This window comes from Gouania willdenowi, chromosome 21, assembly GCF_900634775.1.
Source record: "Gouania willdenowi chromosome 21, fGouWil2.1, whole genome shotgun sequence".
In the NCBI taxonomy this organism is placed as follows: domain Eukaryota; kingdom Metazoa; phylum Chordata; class Actinopteri; order Blenniiformes; family Gobiesocidae; genus Gouania; species Gouania willdenowi.
Genome location: NC_041064.1, coordinates 377181 through 395000, shown reverse-complemented (window position 1 = coordinate 395000; position 17820 = coordinate 377181). Strand labels below are relative to the sequence as shown.

Here is a 17820-nt window from a genome sequence, read left to right as displayed (position 1 = left end):
TCTATAGCGTGCTAACTGGTCTATAGTGTGCTAACTGGTCTATAGTGTGCTAACTGGTCTATAGTGTGCTAACTGGTCTATAGCGTGCTAACTGGTCTATAGCGTGCTAACTGGTCTATAGTGTGCTAACTGGTCTATAGTGTGCTAACTGGTCTATAGTGTGCTAACTGGTCTATAGTGTGCTAACTGGTCTATAGCGTGCTAACTGGTCTATAGTGTGCTAACTGATCTATAGCGTGCTAACTGGTCTATAGCGTGCTAACTGATCTATAGTGTGCTAACTGGTCTATAGCATGCTAACTGCTCTATAGCGTGATAACTGGTCTATAGCATGCTAACTGCTCTATAGCGTGATAACTGGTCTATAGTGTGCTAACTGATCTATAGCGTGCTAACTGGTCTATAGTGTGCTAACTGGTCTATAGCGTGCTAACTGGTCTATAGCATGATAACTGGTCTATAGTGTGCTAACTGGTCTATAGTGTGCTAACTGATCTATAGTGTGCTAACTGGTCTATAGCGTGATAACTGGTCTATAGTGTGCTAACTGGTCTATAGCGTGCTAACTGCTCTATAGCGTGATAACTGGTCTATAGTGTGCTAACTGGTCTATAGTGTGCTAACTGGTCTATAGCGTGCTAACTGCTCTATAGCGTGATAACTGGTCTATAGCGTGCTAGCTGGTCTATAGTGTGCTAACTGATCTATAGCGTGATAGCTGGTCTATAGTGTGCTAACTGGTCTATAGCGTGCTAACTGCTCTATAGTGTGCTAACTGGTCTATAGTGTGCTAACTGGTCTATAGTGTGCTAACTGGTCTATAGTGTGCTAACTGGTCTATAGTGTGCTAACTGGTCTATAGCGTGCTAACTGGTCTATAGTGTGCTAACTGGTCTATAGTGTGCTAACTGGTCTATAGTGTGCTAACTGATCTATAGTGTGCTAACTGGTCTATAGTGTGCTAACTGATCTATAGTGTGCTAACTGGTCTATAGCATGCTAACTGCTCTATAGCGTGATAACTGGTCTATAGCATGCTAACTGCTCTATAGCGTGATAACTGGTCTATAGTGTGCTAACTGATCTATAGCGTGCTAACTGGTCTATAGTGTGCTAACTGGTCTATAGCGTGATAACTGGTCTATAGCATGATAACTGGTCTATAGTGTGCTAACTGGTCTATAGTGTGCTAACTGATCTATAGTGTGCTAACTGGTCTATAGCGTGATAACTGGTCTATAGTGTGCTAACTGGTCTATAGCGTGCTAACTGCTCTATAGCGTGATAACTGGTCTATAGTGTGCTAACTGGTCTATAGTGTGCTAACTGGGCTATAGCGTGCTAACTGCTCTATAGCGTGATAACTGGTCTATAGCGTGCTAGCTGGTCTATAGTGTGCTAACTGATCTATAGCGTGATAGCTGGTCTATAGTGTGCTAACTGGTCTATAGCGTGCTAACTGGTCTATAGTGTGCTAACTGCTCTATAGCGTGATAACTGGTCTATAGCGTGCTAGCTGGTCTATAGTGTGCTAACTGCTCTATAGCGTGATAACTGGTCTATAGCGTGCTAGCTGGTCTATAGCGTGCTAACTGGTCTATAGTGTGATAACTGGTCTATAGCGTGCTAACTGGTCTATAGCGTACTAACTGCTCTATAGCGTGATAACTGGTCTATAGTGTGCTAACTGATCTATAGTGTGCTAACTGGTCTATAGTGTGCTAACTGGTCTATAGCGTGATAACTGGTCTATAGCATGATAACTGGTCTATAGTGTGCTAACTGGTCTATAGTGTGCTAACTGATCTATAGTGTGCTAACTGGTCTATAGCGTGATAACTGGTCTATAGTGTGCTAACTGGTCTATAGCGTGCTAACTGCTCTATAGCGTGATAACTGGTCTATAGTGTGCTAACTGGTCTATAGTGTGCTAACTGGTCTATAACGTGCTAACTGCTCTATAGCGTGATAACTGGTCTATAGCGTGCTAGCTGGTTTATAGTGTGCTAACTGATCTATAGCGTGATAGCTGGTCTATAGTGTGCTAACTGGTCTATAGCGTGCTAACTGGTCTATAGTGTGCTAACTGCTCTATAGCGTGATAACTGGTCTATAGCGTGCTAGCTGGTCTATAGTGTGCTAACTGCTCTATAGCGTGATAACTGGTCTATAGCGTGCTAGCTGGTCTATAGCGTGCTAACTGGTCTATAGTGTGATAACTGGTCTATAGCGTGCTAACTGGTCTATAGCGTGCTAACTGGTCTATAGTGTGCTAACTGCTCTATAGTGTGCTAACTGCTCTATAGCGTGCTAACTGGTCTATAGTGTGCTAACTGGTCTATAGCGTACTAACTGCTCTATAGCGTGATAACTGGTTTATAGCGTGCTAACTGGTCTATAGTGTGCTAACTGGTCTATAGTGTGCTAACTGATCTATAGCGTGCTAACTGGTCTATAGTGTGCTAACTGGTCTATAGCGTGCTAACTGCTCTATAGTGTGCTAACTGGTCTATAGCGTGCTAACTGCTCTATAGCGTGATAACTGGTTTATAGCGTGCTAACTGGTCTATAGCGTGCTAACTGCTCTATAGCGTGCTAACTGGTCTATAGTGTGCTAACTGCTCTATAGTTTGCTAACTGCTCTATAGCGTGATAACTGGTTTATAGCGTGCTAACTGGTCTATAGCGTGCTAACTGCTCTATAGCGTGATAACTGGTTTATAGCGTGCTAACTGGTCTATAGCGTGCTAACTGCTCTATAGCGTGCTAACTGGTCTATAGTGTGCTAACTGCTCTATAGTTTGCTAACTGCTCTATAGCGTGATAACTGGTTTATAGCGTGCTAACTGGTCTATAGCGTGCTAACTGCTCTATAGCGTGATAACTGGTTTATAGCGTGCTAACTGGTCTATAGCGTGCTAACTGCTCTATAGCGTGCTAACTGGTCTATAGTGTGCTAACTGCTCTATAGTTTGCTAACTGCTCTATAGCGTGATAACTGGTTTATAGCGTGCTAACTGGTCTATAGTGTGATAACTGAGTGTTTACAGTGGGTCCTTATAAGGTCACAGACATTGTTCCCACAGAAAGCATCCGACCGGTCTTTATCCTGAGATCAGAGATCACAGTTCACCTGAGCACACTGGCCAAATAAGGACCTGGAGCTTTAGCTCAGGTTGGACCAGCTTTCAGTGTAAAAGAAGACAACAAATCCTAAACAAGTGCTTTTATTTTGAAGTGTGTCTTTAACTCAGACGGGATGTCTAGAGGAGGAGGGACGTGAACCTTAGAGAATAACATCAGCTCTGACACGTTTAGCTCTGAACATGAACTGTAAAGGTCTGATGAAGAACGTGAACATCTCTGTGTCCTTCAGGTGAGGCCAGGATAAAGAAACCCACCCCAAAGACTCCGCCCAGACAAGGTGAGCCTCCCAGTCTGTGTGGGCACAGGAGCATTATTGGAAAGGTGTACATGTGCTAATGAAGGATGTGTCTCATAGCGATGCCTCCTCAGATCCTCACCTTCCCCGAGGACATGAAGATCTTAGCTGGAGAAAAGGTGGAGATCCTCTGCAAGTTCTCAGGAGCTCCGCCTATCACCTGTACCTGGCTGAAGTTCAGGAAACCGGTGAGAGTTTGATGCTCCTCTGAAGATTGGTGAAGTTCTCCTGAAGGTCTGAATGTTTGAGTGAAACTTTTCCTGGTCTTGTTGAAGCTGTGAAAGGTTTGATGTCTTTTGGTGTCCTAACGATTCTAAAGATGTAGAAGATGATTTCAAGGCAAAGGTTCTGAGGGTGGTTGGATGGGGGTGAAGGCCTGGGAGCTGCTGGGACATGAAGGTTGTTGTGCGCTCTGCTCAGATCCAGGAGGGTTCTCAGGACACGTCCATAGAGAATGAAGAGGGCCTCACTAAACTGACCATTAACAGTGGTCAGCAGGAGCACTGTGGCTGTTACACCATCGAGCTGAGGAACAACTATGGCCTGCGCCAGGCGGCCCTCAACCTCACCATCGTAGGTAAGAACCTCCACACATCCATCACAGGTGCTGCTCTTCAAGAACTGTCAGTAATATTCCTCTCCTCAGATAAACCCGACCCTCCCGCCCGGGTCCCAGCAGCCTCTGACGTGCGGCGGTCCAGTCTGACCCTGTCGTGGTATGGCCCCACCTACGACGGAGGCAGTGCGGTACAGTCCTATCAGCTGGAGATCTGGGACTCAGTGGACCAGCAGTGGAAACATCTGGTTTCCTGCAACAGCACGTCCTACAACGTCCAGGTGAGTGTGAGCGAGGCTCCGCTCCTACAGGTGGGGCCTCTGCTAACAGCGTCCGTCCACAGAACCTGCTCCCAGAGCGCCAGTACAAGTTCAGAGTCCGGGCCGAGAACATCTACGGAGTGGGAGAACCCAGCGCAGAGTCTGAGCCCGTCATTGTTGGACTGGTAGACGACGGTGAGAGCGACACGCACACCGAGTGGCACACCTGAAACACACACACACACACACACAACACATCAAAGACTGTACAGCACACCTTAAACACCTGAAAGACCTGCAACATGTCAAACTAACCACTGCTGTTGGTCTGACAGATAACCTGGACGAGGCTGAGGAGGAAGATGATGGTACGACACACACACACACACACACACACACACACACGCACAACAACAACAACAGCAATGAAACAATGTTGGAAACATTGCTATCATCCGTGTGTGTGTGTGTGTGTCTCAGACGTGGAGAAGGAGCCTGACTACAGAGACGTGATGATCCGCACAGACGTGAAGGTGAAGGAGCTGTACGATGTGGAGGAGAGGCTGGGAACGTAAGCCCCGCCCACTCACCTGTCCAATGGTCCACCTATGAGGCCTGTCTAATGATGTGGCCGGTGTGCAGGGGGAAGTTCGGGCAGGTCTTTAAGCTGGTGGAGAAGGCCACTAAGAAGGCCTGGGCGGGGAAGTTCATCAAGGCGTATTCGGCTAAGGAGAAGGAGAACGTTCGACAGGAGATCAGCATCATGAACAGCCTCCACCACCCCAAACTGGTCCAGTGCATCGACGCCTTTGAAGGGAAGTCTGACATCGTCATGGTGCTGGAGATGTAGGTGACCCCCACTCTGCTCACTGAGACCCCCACAAGGCCTGAGAGATGTTCCTCAGCTTGGTCTTAGAGGAAAGGAACACATCTATTCTCTATACGTTTTAACAAACATAAAGAACAGATCTATCGTGGCCATACCAGCCTGTCACTGCCCGATCCCGTTAGATCTCGGAAGCTAAGCACGTCTGGGCCTGGTTAGTAGTTGGATGGAGACCACTGAGAATTCCAGGTGCCACAGTGGGGTACAGTCACCCAGTGGTATCTGTCATTGTGCCCTTGGGCAAGGCACTTCACCTACATTGTCTAGTATGAATGTAGTGTGTGAGTGAGTGTTGGTGGTGGTCGGGGGGGCCGATGGTTCACTATGGCAGCCTCGCTTCAGTCAGTCTGCCCCAGGGCAGCTGTGGCTACAATAGTAGCTTACCACCACTAAGTGTGGAGTGAAAGAATAATGCCTTAATTCTGTAAAGCGACTTTGAGTGTCTATGATAAAGCACTATATAAAACTGATGCATTATTATTATTATTATTATTTTATATGCAGAGTTTTGGGGGGCATTGCCCCCCCATTGGTCAAGAGTTTTCATTACATTTTTCCCAAATTCATAAAAAAAATTCTGAAGAGAATGAACATAATATACAAATATTTTAAGATTAAAAAATCTGACTCTTTAAAAAGTAATTTTTTGGCGCTCGAGTCATGTGACCATTGTTTTCCTTTTCAAGGCTACGGCGGCTACATCTCTCTGTAACTATTGTTCTGAAAGAAACAATGTTAAAATGTTATTGAGATTTTTTTATTTTTAATAAACTAGTTTTCTGCTGCTTTAAATCTAACATATTACTGTTAGTTTCATGTCACACATGTTCGTTCTACCTCAGGTGTGTAGTAGAAGTTTTCAATGAAATGGTCCCAAACTTTTGAGACTTTAGGTTGGTTCTTCTTCTGTTGACCAATTCATCTTCACAATGTAAATGTTGAAGCAACACTGCACCACAAAAATGATGCATTAAACGACGCTGTGATGCAAATTTTTTAAGTAAACATTATCAATTATATTACTAATCATTTTTGTATTATTGCATATGTTACACACATTGGGGTTGGCGTGAATCTCCAGACAATCTATATATTTAATTCTATTTTGTCTTTTGCCCCATTGGAAAGAATCGCAAACTCTGCCTATGATCTATTCTCTATACGTCTGTGACAAATCACAGGAACAGATCTACAGCTGTCTTTCTGTGGGGGAGGGGCTAACTGTTTGGTTGTCTGTCAGGATTTCGGGCGGTGAGCTGTTTGAGCGAATCATCGATGAAGACTTTGAGCTGACGGAGCGAGAGGTGATTAAATACATGCTGCAGATCATAGATGGAGTTAACTTCATCCACACTAAGGGCATTGTCCACCTGGACCTGAAACCAGAAAACATCATGTGTGTCAACAAGACCGGCAGCAAGATCAAACTCATCGATTTTGGCCTCGCCCGCAGATTAGGTAATCTCACACCTGGAGATTAGATTAGATTAGATTCTGACGCTCTAACGTGCTAACGTTCTGACGCTCTAACGTGCTAACATTTGACGCTCTAATGTGCTAACGTTCTGACGCTCTAACATGCTAGCGTTCTGACGCTCTAACGTGCTAACGTTTTGACGCTCTAACGTGCTAACGTTCTGACGCTCTAACATGCTAACGTTCTGACGCTCTAACATGCTAACGTTCTGACGCTCTAACGTGTTAACGTTCTGACGCTCTAACGTCCTAACGTTCTGACGCTCTAACGTGCTAACATTTGACGCTCTAACGTGCTAACGTTCTGACGCTCTAACATGCTAATGTTCTGACGCTCTAACGTGCTAACGTTCTGACGCTCTAACATGCTAACGTTCTGATGCTCTAACGTGCTAATGTTCTGATGCTCTAACGTGCTAACATTTGACGCTCTAACGTGCTAACGTTCTGACGCTCTAACATGCTAATGTTCTGACGCTCTAACGTGCTAACGTTCTGACGCTCTAACATGCTAACGTTCTGATGCTCTAACGTGCTAATGTTCTGACGCCCTAGCGTGCAAACGTTCTGATGCTATAACACGCTAACGTTTTGACGCTCTAACGTGCTAACGTTCTGTTGGTCCATGGACAGAGAACGCTGGGACTCTGAAGGTTCTGTTTGGAACTCCAGAGTTTGTGGCTCCTGAAGTGATCAACTATGAAGCTATTAGCTACACCACGGACATGTGGAGCATCGGAGTCATCTGCTACATCCTGTTAGTGCACACACACACGCACACACACACGCACGCACAGGCTACCTGTGTTGACTGTGCCCTGGGCGTGCCCTCACAGGCTCAGTGGTCTCTCTCCCTTCATGGGGGACAGTGATGTGGAGACTCTGTCTAACGTCACCTCAGCTACGTGGGACTTTGAGGACGAGGCCTTCGATGAGATCTCTGACAACGCCAAAGATTTCATCACCAACCTGCTGAAGAAGGACATGAGGTACAATGCTCACCTGTGACCTGCACATGCATGAAAACAACAACTGTGCACGTAAAACCTGTAGTTAGTTAGCGAGTGGACACACACTATTCTCGTGTGTGTACGAGCCCTAACTTTCCACATGCTCTCGGTAACTCCTTTCACTCTCGACATCACTTTCTGTTCACTTGAATGTATTGAAGAGTGCGGGTGTTTCAGGAGCCAATAGGTGATTGCTGCTGCTCCTCCTCTTTCTGACTGGTCAACATAAAACATCAACATCAGATCTTTATACTCATTATCTGTCTATTCTTTGATTTACCTTTTTTTCCTCGGACATCTTTATGCATCCAACATTGCCACGAGGATGACCCGCCCACTGCCTCTGATTGGCTCTGGCCTGGAGAATGCTGGTGTTTAAGTTGACCAATCAGAAAGGAGTAGCAGCGACCATCTATTGGCTCCTGAAACACCCGCCTTATCGACGGACCGTGAGCGCCTGCACACTAACCACTAACTACAGTTTTTATGTGCATGGGTGTTGTTTTTTAAACTAATGTGAGGTCATAGACCACGCCCTGCTGCTCTGTGACCACGCCCTGCTGCTCTGTGACCACGCCCTGCTGCTCTGTGGCCCCATTCAGAGCCGTAAAAAGAGAGAGAGCAGCGACAACAGAAATGTTTGACCGTCACATGATTCATGTAGACGAATTTGTTCCTGGAAGTTATTGGTGGGCCATTCAAATCCATTGATTCCTAGTGACATAACTGACATTTTCAGTAATTTGTCATGAATAACTGCATTGATTTACAATATTTATGCAGTTTTTTTTCCTAACGTAAATTTGTTTTAAAGATTAGTGTAAACAGCTTACCTGCTTTTTTGACATAATTAAGGCCAACATTAACATTGAAAACATATTTATTATGTTTATACATATATAAAAGTAGATTTTTACTATGCATTTATGTACCAAAATAAATTCATTAAAGAAATGTCCAATCACTCTGAAGTAAAATGTACGGCTTCCCAACAGAACCAGAGAAGAAAGAAATGTTTAGCCAACGTCAGCAGGAGAGATCTAAAATAAAACTATTAAAACATCTGTGAGATAATCATATTCAAACACTTCATTTGCACTTTTTCACAATTAACACAATTAAAAAGCTACTGTTTGATTAAAAAAAATTAAGATATGTAGCCTATGTGGGTAGATAAAACTGAGTTGTGTGTGTGAAGTAAACTCAAGTTATTCTGCAGAAACATTTTCAGGCATTTATTATTATTATTATTAGGGTCCGATGTCCCAGAATGGGACAGAGGAACCTATTATTTTATTATTATTATGTACCTCCCCACTTTGATCGCTAATTCGACCCCCTAAAAACGCCCGAAAACTCACCGAAAATTGCACGCACCTCGCGCCTGGCGAAAAATTCGATAATTTGGTGGCGTGAAAAAAACCGAACAGAAAACGCACGTGCGTTTTTGCCGCCAAGAAAACGATGGAACCGCACGACCGCCAGGTTTGACCGATATGTACGAAAATCGCCACATGTAGTCTTCGCCCCAGAATGAGCAAAAAGTTACATTGTGACCCCGCCCAAAACCAAACAGGAAGTCAGCCATCTTGGGTCAAAGGTCAAAAATGGCGTTTCGCCCTCGAAACGCATCTGCGCTATCTAGTCTGAGGGGATTCATCCGATTCGCTTAAAACTTGGCAACACCACATAGGACCCATTGAAGATGAAAAGTTATCGAAAGAATTTTTGTATCTGTCACGGTTTGGTCGTGGCGCCGCCACAAAACTGCAATGCTAATTTTCGTTAGCACGCAAAAAATTCCAAATCTCCATAACTCTGACACACAAACTTCCATCAGCTTCAAATTTCACACAAAGGACATGTGCCCAAGCTTGGTCATGACTGCTTTGAAACATTTCCCATCATGCCTTGTGTTTTCGACCGGTGTCATTTAAGGTCACGTACACGGTTAGCATTTACAGGACGCCGTTCTAGGAAAAAGCTTATAACTCTAGAATGCAAAGTTCAAACGGCTTCATATTTGATACACATGATGACCGTACAGCCATTAACAAAACTCAAGAACCAATTTACCCATAATGCCTTGCGTTCTCAGAGGGCGCCGCTTCTGTGGTCGTCCTACACGAGCAGCTGTAGCGGACAGACGATATGTCGAGTTGACTTCAAAACACTGTAGGATGAACCTACACAGAGGGGAGCAAATTGCTATGGAAGAAAAAACAGGCTGTGATCAGTGGGAGGGGCCTATAATGACACGGGAGAATCCTTTGCCATCAGCACGCTATAATAGGAAAATGCTTATAACGCTTCAATGCAAAGTTCAAACTGCTTCATAATTGATACACACGATGATTGTCCATCCATAAACAACGCTCGATGACCAAATTACCCATCATGGCCAGTGGGAGGGGCCTATAATGACACACGAAAATCCCTCGCCATAACTACGCCGTTATACAAAAACGCTTATAACTCTAGAGTGCAAAGTTCAAACTGCTTCATATTTGATACACACGATCACTGTCCAGAGCTAAACAACAAACGATAACCAATTTACCCACAATGCCTTGCGTTCTCAGAGGGCGCCGCTTTTGTGGTCGTCCAACACGAGCAGCTGTAGCGGACAGACGATATGTCGTGTTGACTTCAAAACACTGTAGGATGAATCTTATTAGATGGAAGCACATTGCGATGGAAAATATACCAGGCTGTGAAAAGTGGGAGGGGCCTATCATGACACAGGAAAATCCTTTGCCATAACTACACCGTTATACGAAAACGCTTACAACTCCAGGCCAATTCCCAAGTCCCCAACAGTGGTATACGTGACCGTGGGTTACCGCCCCCGGCCGCTTCATCGGACCCTATGACGCCGCTCGCGGCTTTAATTTTTATTATTATTATTATTATTATTATTATTATTATTATTATTATAATGATAATTCAGTCATGAATTCATTAATTTAATTTACAACAGCAAAATAAATCATGTTTAATAGTATTTTCTCTAATTCCACATCGCATTAATAACTTTATCCAGTAACGTTAATATATCCTAGCCTCATCTGTTATCTGCTAATGATGCCTTAATCTATAATATATAGGGATAATCCACTAACATGCTTTAATGCACATGTTAATGGGTTTAAATACACTGATAATAATAATAATAATAATAACGTCTTACTGTTCAAAAGTGCATCACAAACGTCTAATCAACTCTAGCTCCATTGTCTACAATAGTAAACTGATCACTTCCTGGAACTATTGAAGCTCCATGAGCCGCCATTGCTGTAAAAAAAACCTGAACCATTGGAGTGAACGGAGCTGTTGCTACTCTCTCTCCGCCCTGCTGCTCTGTGACCACGCCCTGCTAGTCTGTGACCACGCCCTGCTGCTCTGTGACCACACCCTGCTAGTCTGTGACCACGCCCTGCTGCTGACCTGTTGGTTCTCCCTGCAGGGCACGGCTCACCTGTGCTCAGTGCTTCCAACACTCGTGGTTGAAGCAAGACACCAACACCATGAAGGCCAAGAAGCTCAGCAAGGAGAGGATGAAGAAGTACATCCTCAGGAGGAAGTGGCAGGTACAACATGGTCTCCATGACAACAGCAGCTCCTACAGTAAGAAGCAGAAAACATGATGCTGTGTGTGTGTGTGTGTGTCCTCAGAAAACAGGTCATGCTGTCAGAGCGATTGGTCGCCTGTCTTCGATGGCGATGATGGCTGGAGTCAGCGCCAAGAAAGGTTCACCCACTGAAGGTACAAGCGTGTGTGTGTGTGTGTGTGAGAGTTGTACACATATATTTGTGTGTGTGTTCTCCATCAGAGGACAATCAGTTCCTGGAGTGTCTGGAGCTTTCTCAGAGGTCAGAGTGTGCTCCCACCTTTAGCTCCGTCATTAAAGACGTGGAGGTCGTTGAAGGCAGCGCTGCTCGCTTCGACTGTAAGATAGAAGGTACCACATACACATATATATACACACTATTACACACACACATATATACACACATTTACACACACACATATATACACACACTATTACACACACATATATACACACATTTACACACACACATATACACACATAAATACACACACACATATATACACACATTTACACACACATATATATACACACACTATTACACACACACATATATACACACACTATTACACACACATATATACACACATTTACACACACACATATACACACATAAATACACACACACATATATACACACATTTACACACACATATATATACACACACTATTACACACACATATATACACACATTTACACACACACATATATACACACACTATTACACACACATATATACACACATTTACACACACACATATACACACATAAATACACACACACATATATACACACATTTACACACACATATATATACACACACTATTACACACACATATATACACACATTTACACACACACATATATACACACACTATTACACACACATATATACACACACTATTACACACACACATATATACACACATTTACACACACACATATATACACACACTATTACACACACATATATACACACATTTACACACACACATATACACACATAAATACACACACACATATATACACACATTTACACACACATATATACACACATTTACACACACACATATACACACATAAATACACACACATATATACACACATTTACACACACACATATATACACACATTTACACACACATATATACACACAATTACACACACATTTACACACACACATATACACACATAAATACACACACACATATATACACACATTTACACACACACATATATACACACATTTACACACACATATATACACACATTTACACACACACATATATACACACATTTACACACACATATATACACACATTTACACACACACATATATACACACACTATTACACACACATATATACACACACTATTACACACACACATATATACACACATTTACACACACACATATATACACACACTATTACACACACATATATACACACACTATTACACACACACATATATACACACATTTACACACACACATATATACACACACTATTACACACACATATATACACACATTTACACACACACATATACACACATAAATACACACACACATATATACACACACTATTACACACACACATATACACACATTTACACACACACATATATACACACACTATTACACACACATATATACACACACTATTACACACACACATATATACACACATTTACACACACACATATATACACACACTATTACACACACATATATACACACACTATTACACACACACATATATACACACATTTACACACACACATATATACACACACTATTACACTCACATATATACACACATTTACACACACACATATACACACATAAATACACACACACATATATACACACATTTACACACACATATATACACACATTTACACACACACATATACACACATAAATACACACACATATATACACACATTTACACACACACATATATACACACATTTACACACACATATATACACACAATTACACACACATTTACACACACACATATACACACACTATTACACACACACATATATACACACATTTACACACACACATATATACACACATTTACACACACATATATACACACATTTACACACACACATATATACACACATTTACACACACATATATACACACATTTACACACACACATATATACACACACTATTACACACACATATATACACACACTATTACACACACACATATATACACACATTTACACACACACATATACACACACACTATTACACACACATATATATACACACATTTACACACACACATATATACACACACTATTACACACACATATATACACACACTATTACACACACACATATATACACACATTTACACACACACATATACACACACACTATTACACACACACATATATACACACATTTACACACACACATATATACACACACTATTACACACACATATATACACACATTTACACACACACATATACACACATAAATACACACACACATATATACACACATTTACACACACATATATACACACATAAATACACACACACATATACACACATAAATACACACACATATATACACACATTTACACACACACATATATACACACATTTACACACACATATATACACACAATTACACACACACACACACACACACACACACACACACACATAGAGACACACACACACACATAGAGACACACATAGACACACATAGAGACACACATTTACACACATATATACACACAATTACACACACATTTACACACACATATATACACACATTTACACACACATATATACACACATTTACACACACACATATACACACATAAATACACACACACATATACACACACAATTACACACACATATACACACATAAATACACACATTTACACACCCATATACACACATTTACACACACATATATACACACATTTACACACACACATATATACACACATTTACACACACATATATACACACAATTACAGCACACATGTATACAAATTTACACACACCCATATAAACACTAGATACACACCATATATACACCACAATTACACACACATATATACACACATATATACCACATTTACAAACAATTACACACACAGTTACACACACACATATAATATACCATAATTACACAACTGTACACACACATTAATACCACATGATTTACACACACATATATACACACATATATACACACATTTACACACACACATATATACACACACAATTACACACACATATATACACACATATATACACACATTTACACACATATATACACACAATTACACACACATATATACACACATATATACACACAATTACACACACATATATGCACACATTTACACACACATATATACACACAATTACACACATATACACACATTTACACACATATATACACACAATTACACACACAATATACACAAATTAACACACACGTTTACACACACCCAGATAGACACAACAATTACAACACCAATACACACATATACACACACACACATACACACATTTACACACACATATACACACAATTACACACACATATGCACACATATATACACACATTTACACACATACAGTACACACATATATACACACACACGTTTACATATATATATATACACACATACACACAGATATAAGCACATACACATGTTTACACACACATATACACACATTTACACACACATACAGTACACACATACACACACACACATATAAGCACATACACATGTTTACACACACATATACACACATTTACACACACGTATACACATATACACATATATACACCCATACACAGTAGGGATGTAACGATTAATCGTAAGGTAGTTAAAAATCGATTCATAGGTACCACGGTTCACATCGATGCTCTGAAAATTGAATCGCAGTACTTTTTTTAAACAGCAGAGGGCGCTATATATTAATCCTTCCAGAAGCGGACGTGACGGGCTGAATCTGCTACTATTTTCTTTCTGGCCGCCATTTACTGTTAAACATGTTCATAAATGATTCTTTACTCCTTTAGCACCGAAAGAATATCTGTAATATTACGTGAATATCTGTAAAAGTCACGTTTTTCTATTAGCTCTGTCTGCTAGCATAGCTTCTCTTCTTCACTGGTGGAATAACTGCATGCCAACCGACCACTGGGTTACCAGCGCCCTCTGCTGGTCTAAACAAATATCTGACGTAAATACAGTAAAATGACTTTTTTGTTTTTTTTAAGTCCAATTGTTAAGGCATAAAATACATTTTCAGTTGCACTTTTAAAAAGAAAAAGAACTATTATGTAGTTTTGAATTGTTTACTATAGAACCAGAATTTAAATTAATAGGTTTCTTCTTCGTTTGTATTATTCCTTTATTTATTTCATTCAAGATTTATTTTTAGTTAAATTGCATCATTTTGAATAGTTTATCAAGGGATTCTTTTGACAATGAAAAATAAAAGGAAAATAGTACAGTATTTTCCCCCAAAAAAATAAAGGGATATTTTTCAGTCATTTGTCTACAGTCCCATTTTGTAAAATAAATCGTGAGAAAATCATATCGTGAACCCAGTATCGTGAATCGAATCGTATTGGGAGTTGAGTGAATCGTTACATCCCTAATACACACACATATACACACATACACACACACATATAAGCACATACACACATATACACACGTATACACGTATACACCACACAAGTATACACACATGCATATATTCAGACACACCCACTTCCTGTTTACATCATGACTCACTTCCTGTTCTTGTACTGGAGTTTAGATCAAAGGAGAACAAAACAAACAAATCTGACATACTGCAGCTTTAACCCATCTTATGGATGATGGTTGTCAAGGTAACTGATGATGTGCTACAGGTTATCCTGACCCTGAGGTGGTTTGGTACAAAGACGAGCAGCCAATCAAAGAGACCCGTCACTTCCAGATCGACTATGATGAGGAAGGGCACTGTAGCCTGGTCATTTCAGAGGTGTGTGTGTGTGTGTGTGTGTGTGTGTGTGTCATTAGTTGTTGATGCTAAACATAACAACAACGTTCAGATAATAATATAATATAAGATAGTAATAAAAACAGGAATATGACCTAATGTGTGTGTGTGTGCGTGTGTGTGTGCAGGTTTCAGGTGACGATGATGCTAAGTACACGGTGAAGGCAGTGAACAGTTTGGGTGAAGCCACGTGCACGGCTGAGCTGCTGGTGGAGGTGATGGGTGGAGAGGAAGAGGAGGAGGAAGAGTAACGTGTGTGTGTGTGTGAGTGAGTGATGAGGAGCGTGCATGTGAGGAAACAAAAACAAAGAGTTTGTTGTCACGTCGTTTATTCATTGTTTTGAGACACATTTGAGCACTCAGTGTGTGTGTGTGTGTGTGTGTGTGTGTGTGTGTGAGAGCGTGTGTGTTTTGTATTTAAAGCACAGGTCAGTGTGTGTCTGAGGCTTTGCAGCACTCATTGTGGTTTATCACATCTTGTTGTGTTGTTGTGTTAATATATAAATCATGTACGAGACACTACGTCTGTAGTTACTCACAGAAACCAAATAAACTCTTTATCACACAGTCTGTGGTGCATTCACTGACCCCTTAATAAAGTACGGACATGGAGAACTCAACTGGTTCTGAACTGGTCTGGCTCCAGGACCAGCAGGAGACCCTAACACACACACACACACACACACACACACACACGCGCGCGCGCACGCACACGCACACGCACACACACACTGCTGACTGGTGTGAGCTGTGGAGAGGTGTTTGTGTTTGGGGGTGGAGCCTATTACACCTGACATCCGTTCCTGGAGACGTCCCGTCCTGCCCGTTTGAATTCTCCTGCTCCTCCACAGCTAATGGTTAGCGTAGCTTCCACAGCTATTCTTTAGCGTAGCTTCTACAGCTAATTATTAGCATAGCTTTCATTGTTAGTGTTGCTCCCACAGCTCATTGTTAGCATAGCTTGCGTTGTTAGCGTAGCTTTCACAATTGATTGTTAGCATAGCTTGCATTGTTAGCATAGCTTTTACAGCTCATTGTTGGCATAGCTTGCATTGTTAGCATGGCTTCCACAGCTGATTGTTAGCATAGCTGGCATTGTTAGCGTAGCTTTCACAATTGATTGTTAGCATAGCTTGCATTGTTAGCATAGCTTTCACAGCTCATTGTTGGCATAGCTTGCATTGTTAGCATAGCTTCCACAGCTGATTGTTAGCATAGCTTGCAATGTTAGCAAAGCTTCTACAGCTGATTGTTAGCATACCTTGCATTGTTAACATAGCTTCCACAGGTGATTGTTAGCATAGCTTGAATTGTTAGCATATCTTCCAGAGCTGATTGATAGTGTAGCTTCTACAGCTCATTGTTAGCATAGCTTGCATTGTTAGTGTAGCTTCTACAGCTCATTGTTAGCATAGCTTGCATTGTTAGTGTAGCTCCCATAGTTCATTGTTAGCATAGCTTTCATTGTTAGAGTAGCTTTCACAATTGATTGTTAGCATAGCTTGTATTGTTAACATA

General features: G+C 41.4%; 1 protein-coding gene and 1 pseudogene across 1 annotated transcript in view; both read left to right on the top strand.

Moving 5' to 3' along the window:
* The window catches only part of mylkb (myosin light chain kinase b), a 25510-nt gene extending 8641 nt beyond the window's left edge, over positions 1-16869 (top strand). Inside the window, exons 4-19 of the mRNA XM_028435610.1 lie at positions 3377-3424; positions 3503-3630; positions 3863-4019; positions 4089-4279; positions 4342-4453; positions 4594-4626; positions 4739-4829; positions 4901-5104; positions 6385-6602; positions 7254-7377; positions 7457-7609; positions 11097-11220; positions 11306-11396; positions 11464-11592; positions 16172-16284; positions 16431-16869. Of these exons, the coding sequence (XP_028291411.1) occupies positions 3377-3424; positions 3503-3630; positions 3863-4019; positions 4089-4279; positions 4342-4453; positions 4594-4626; positions 4739-4829; positions 4901-5104; positions 6385-6602; positions 7254-7377; positions 7457-7609; positions 11097-11220; positions 11306-11396; positions 11464-11592; positions 16172-16284; positions 16431-16553 (2039 nt within the window). The 3' untranslated portion in view covers positions 16554-16869. The remainder of the gene's footprint in view (positions 1-3376; positions 3425-3502; positions 3631-3862; positions 4020-4088; positions 4280-4341; positions 4454-4593; positions 4627-4738; positions 4830-4900; positions 5105-6384; positions 6603-7253; positions 7378-7456; positions 7610-11096; positions 11221-11305; positions 11397-11463; positions 11593-16171; positions 16285-16430) is intronic.
* On the top strand, positions 5229-5345 carry LOC114455754 (uncharacterized; annotated as a pseudogene).
* Positions 16870-17820: the final 951 nt, after the last annotated feature.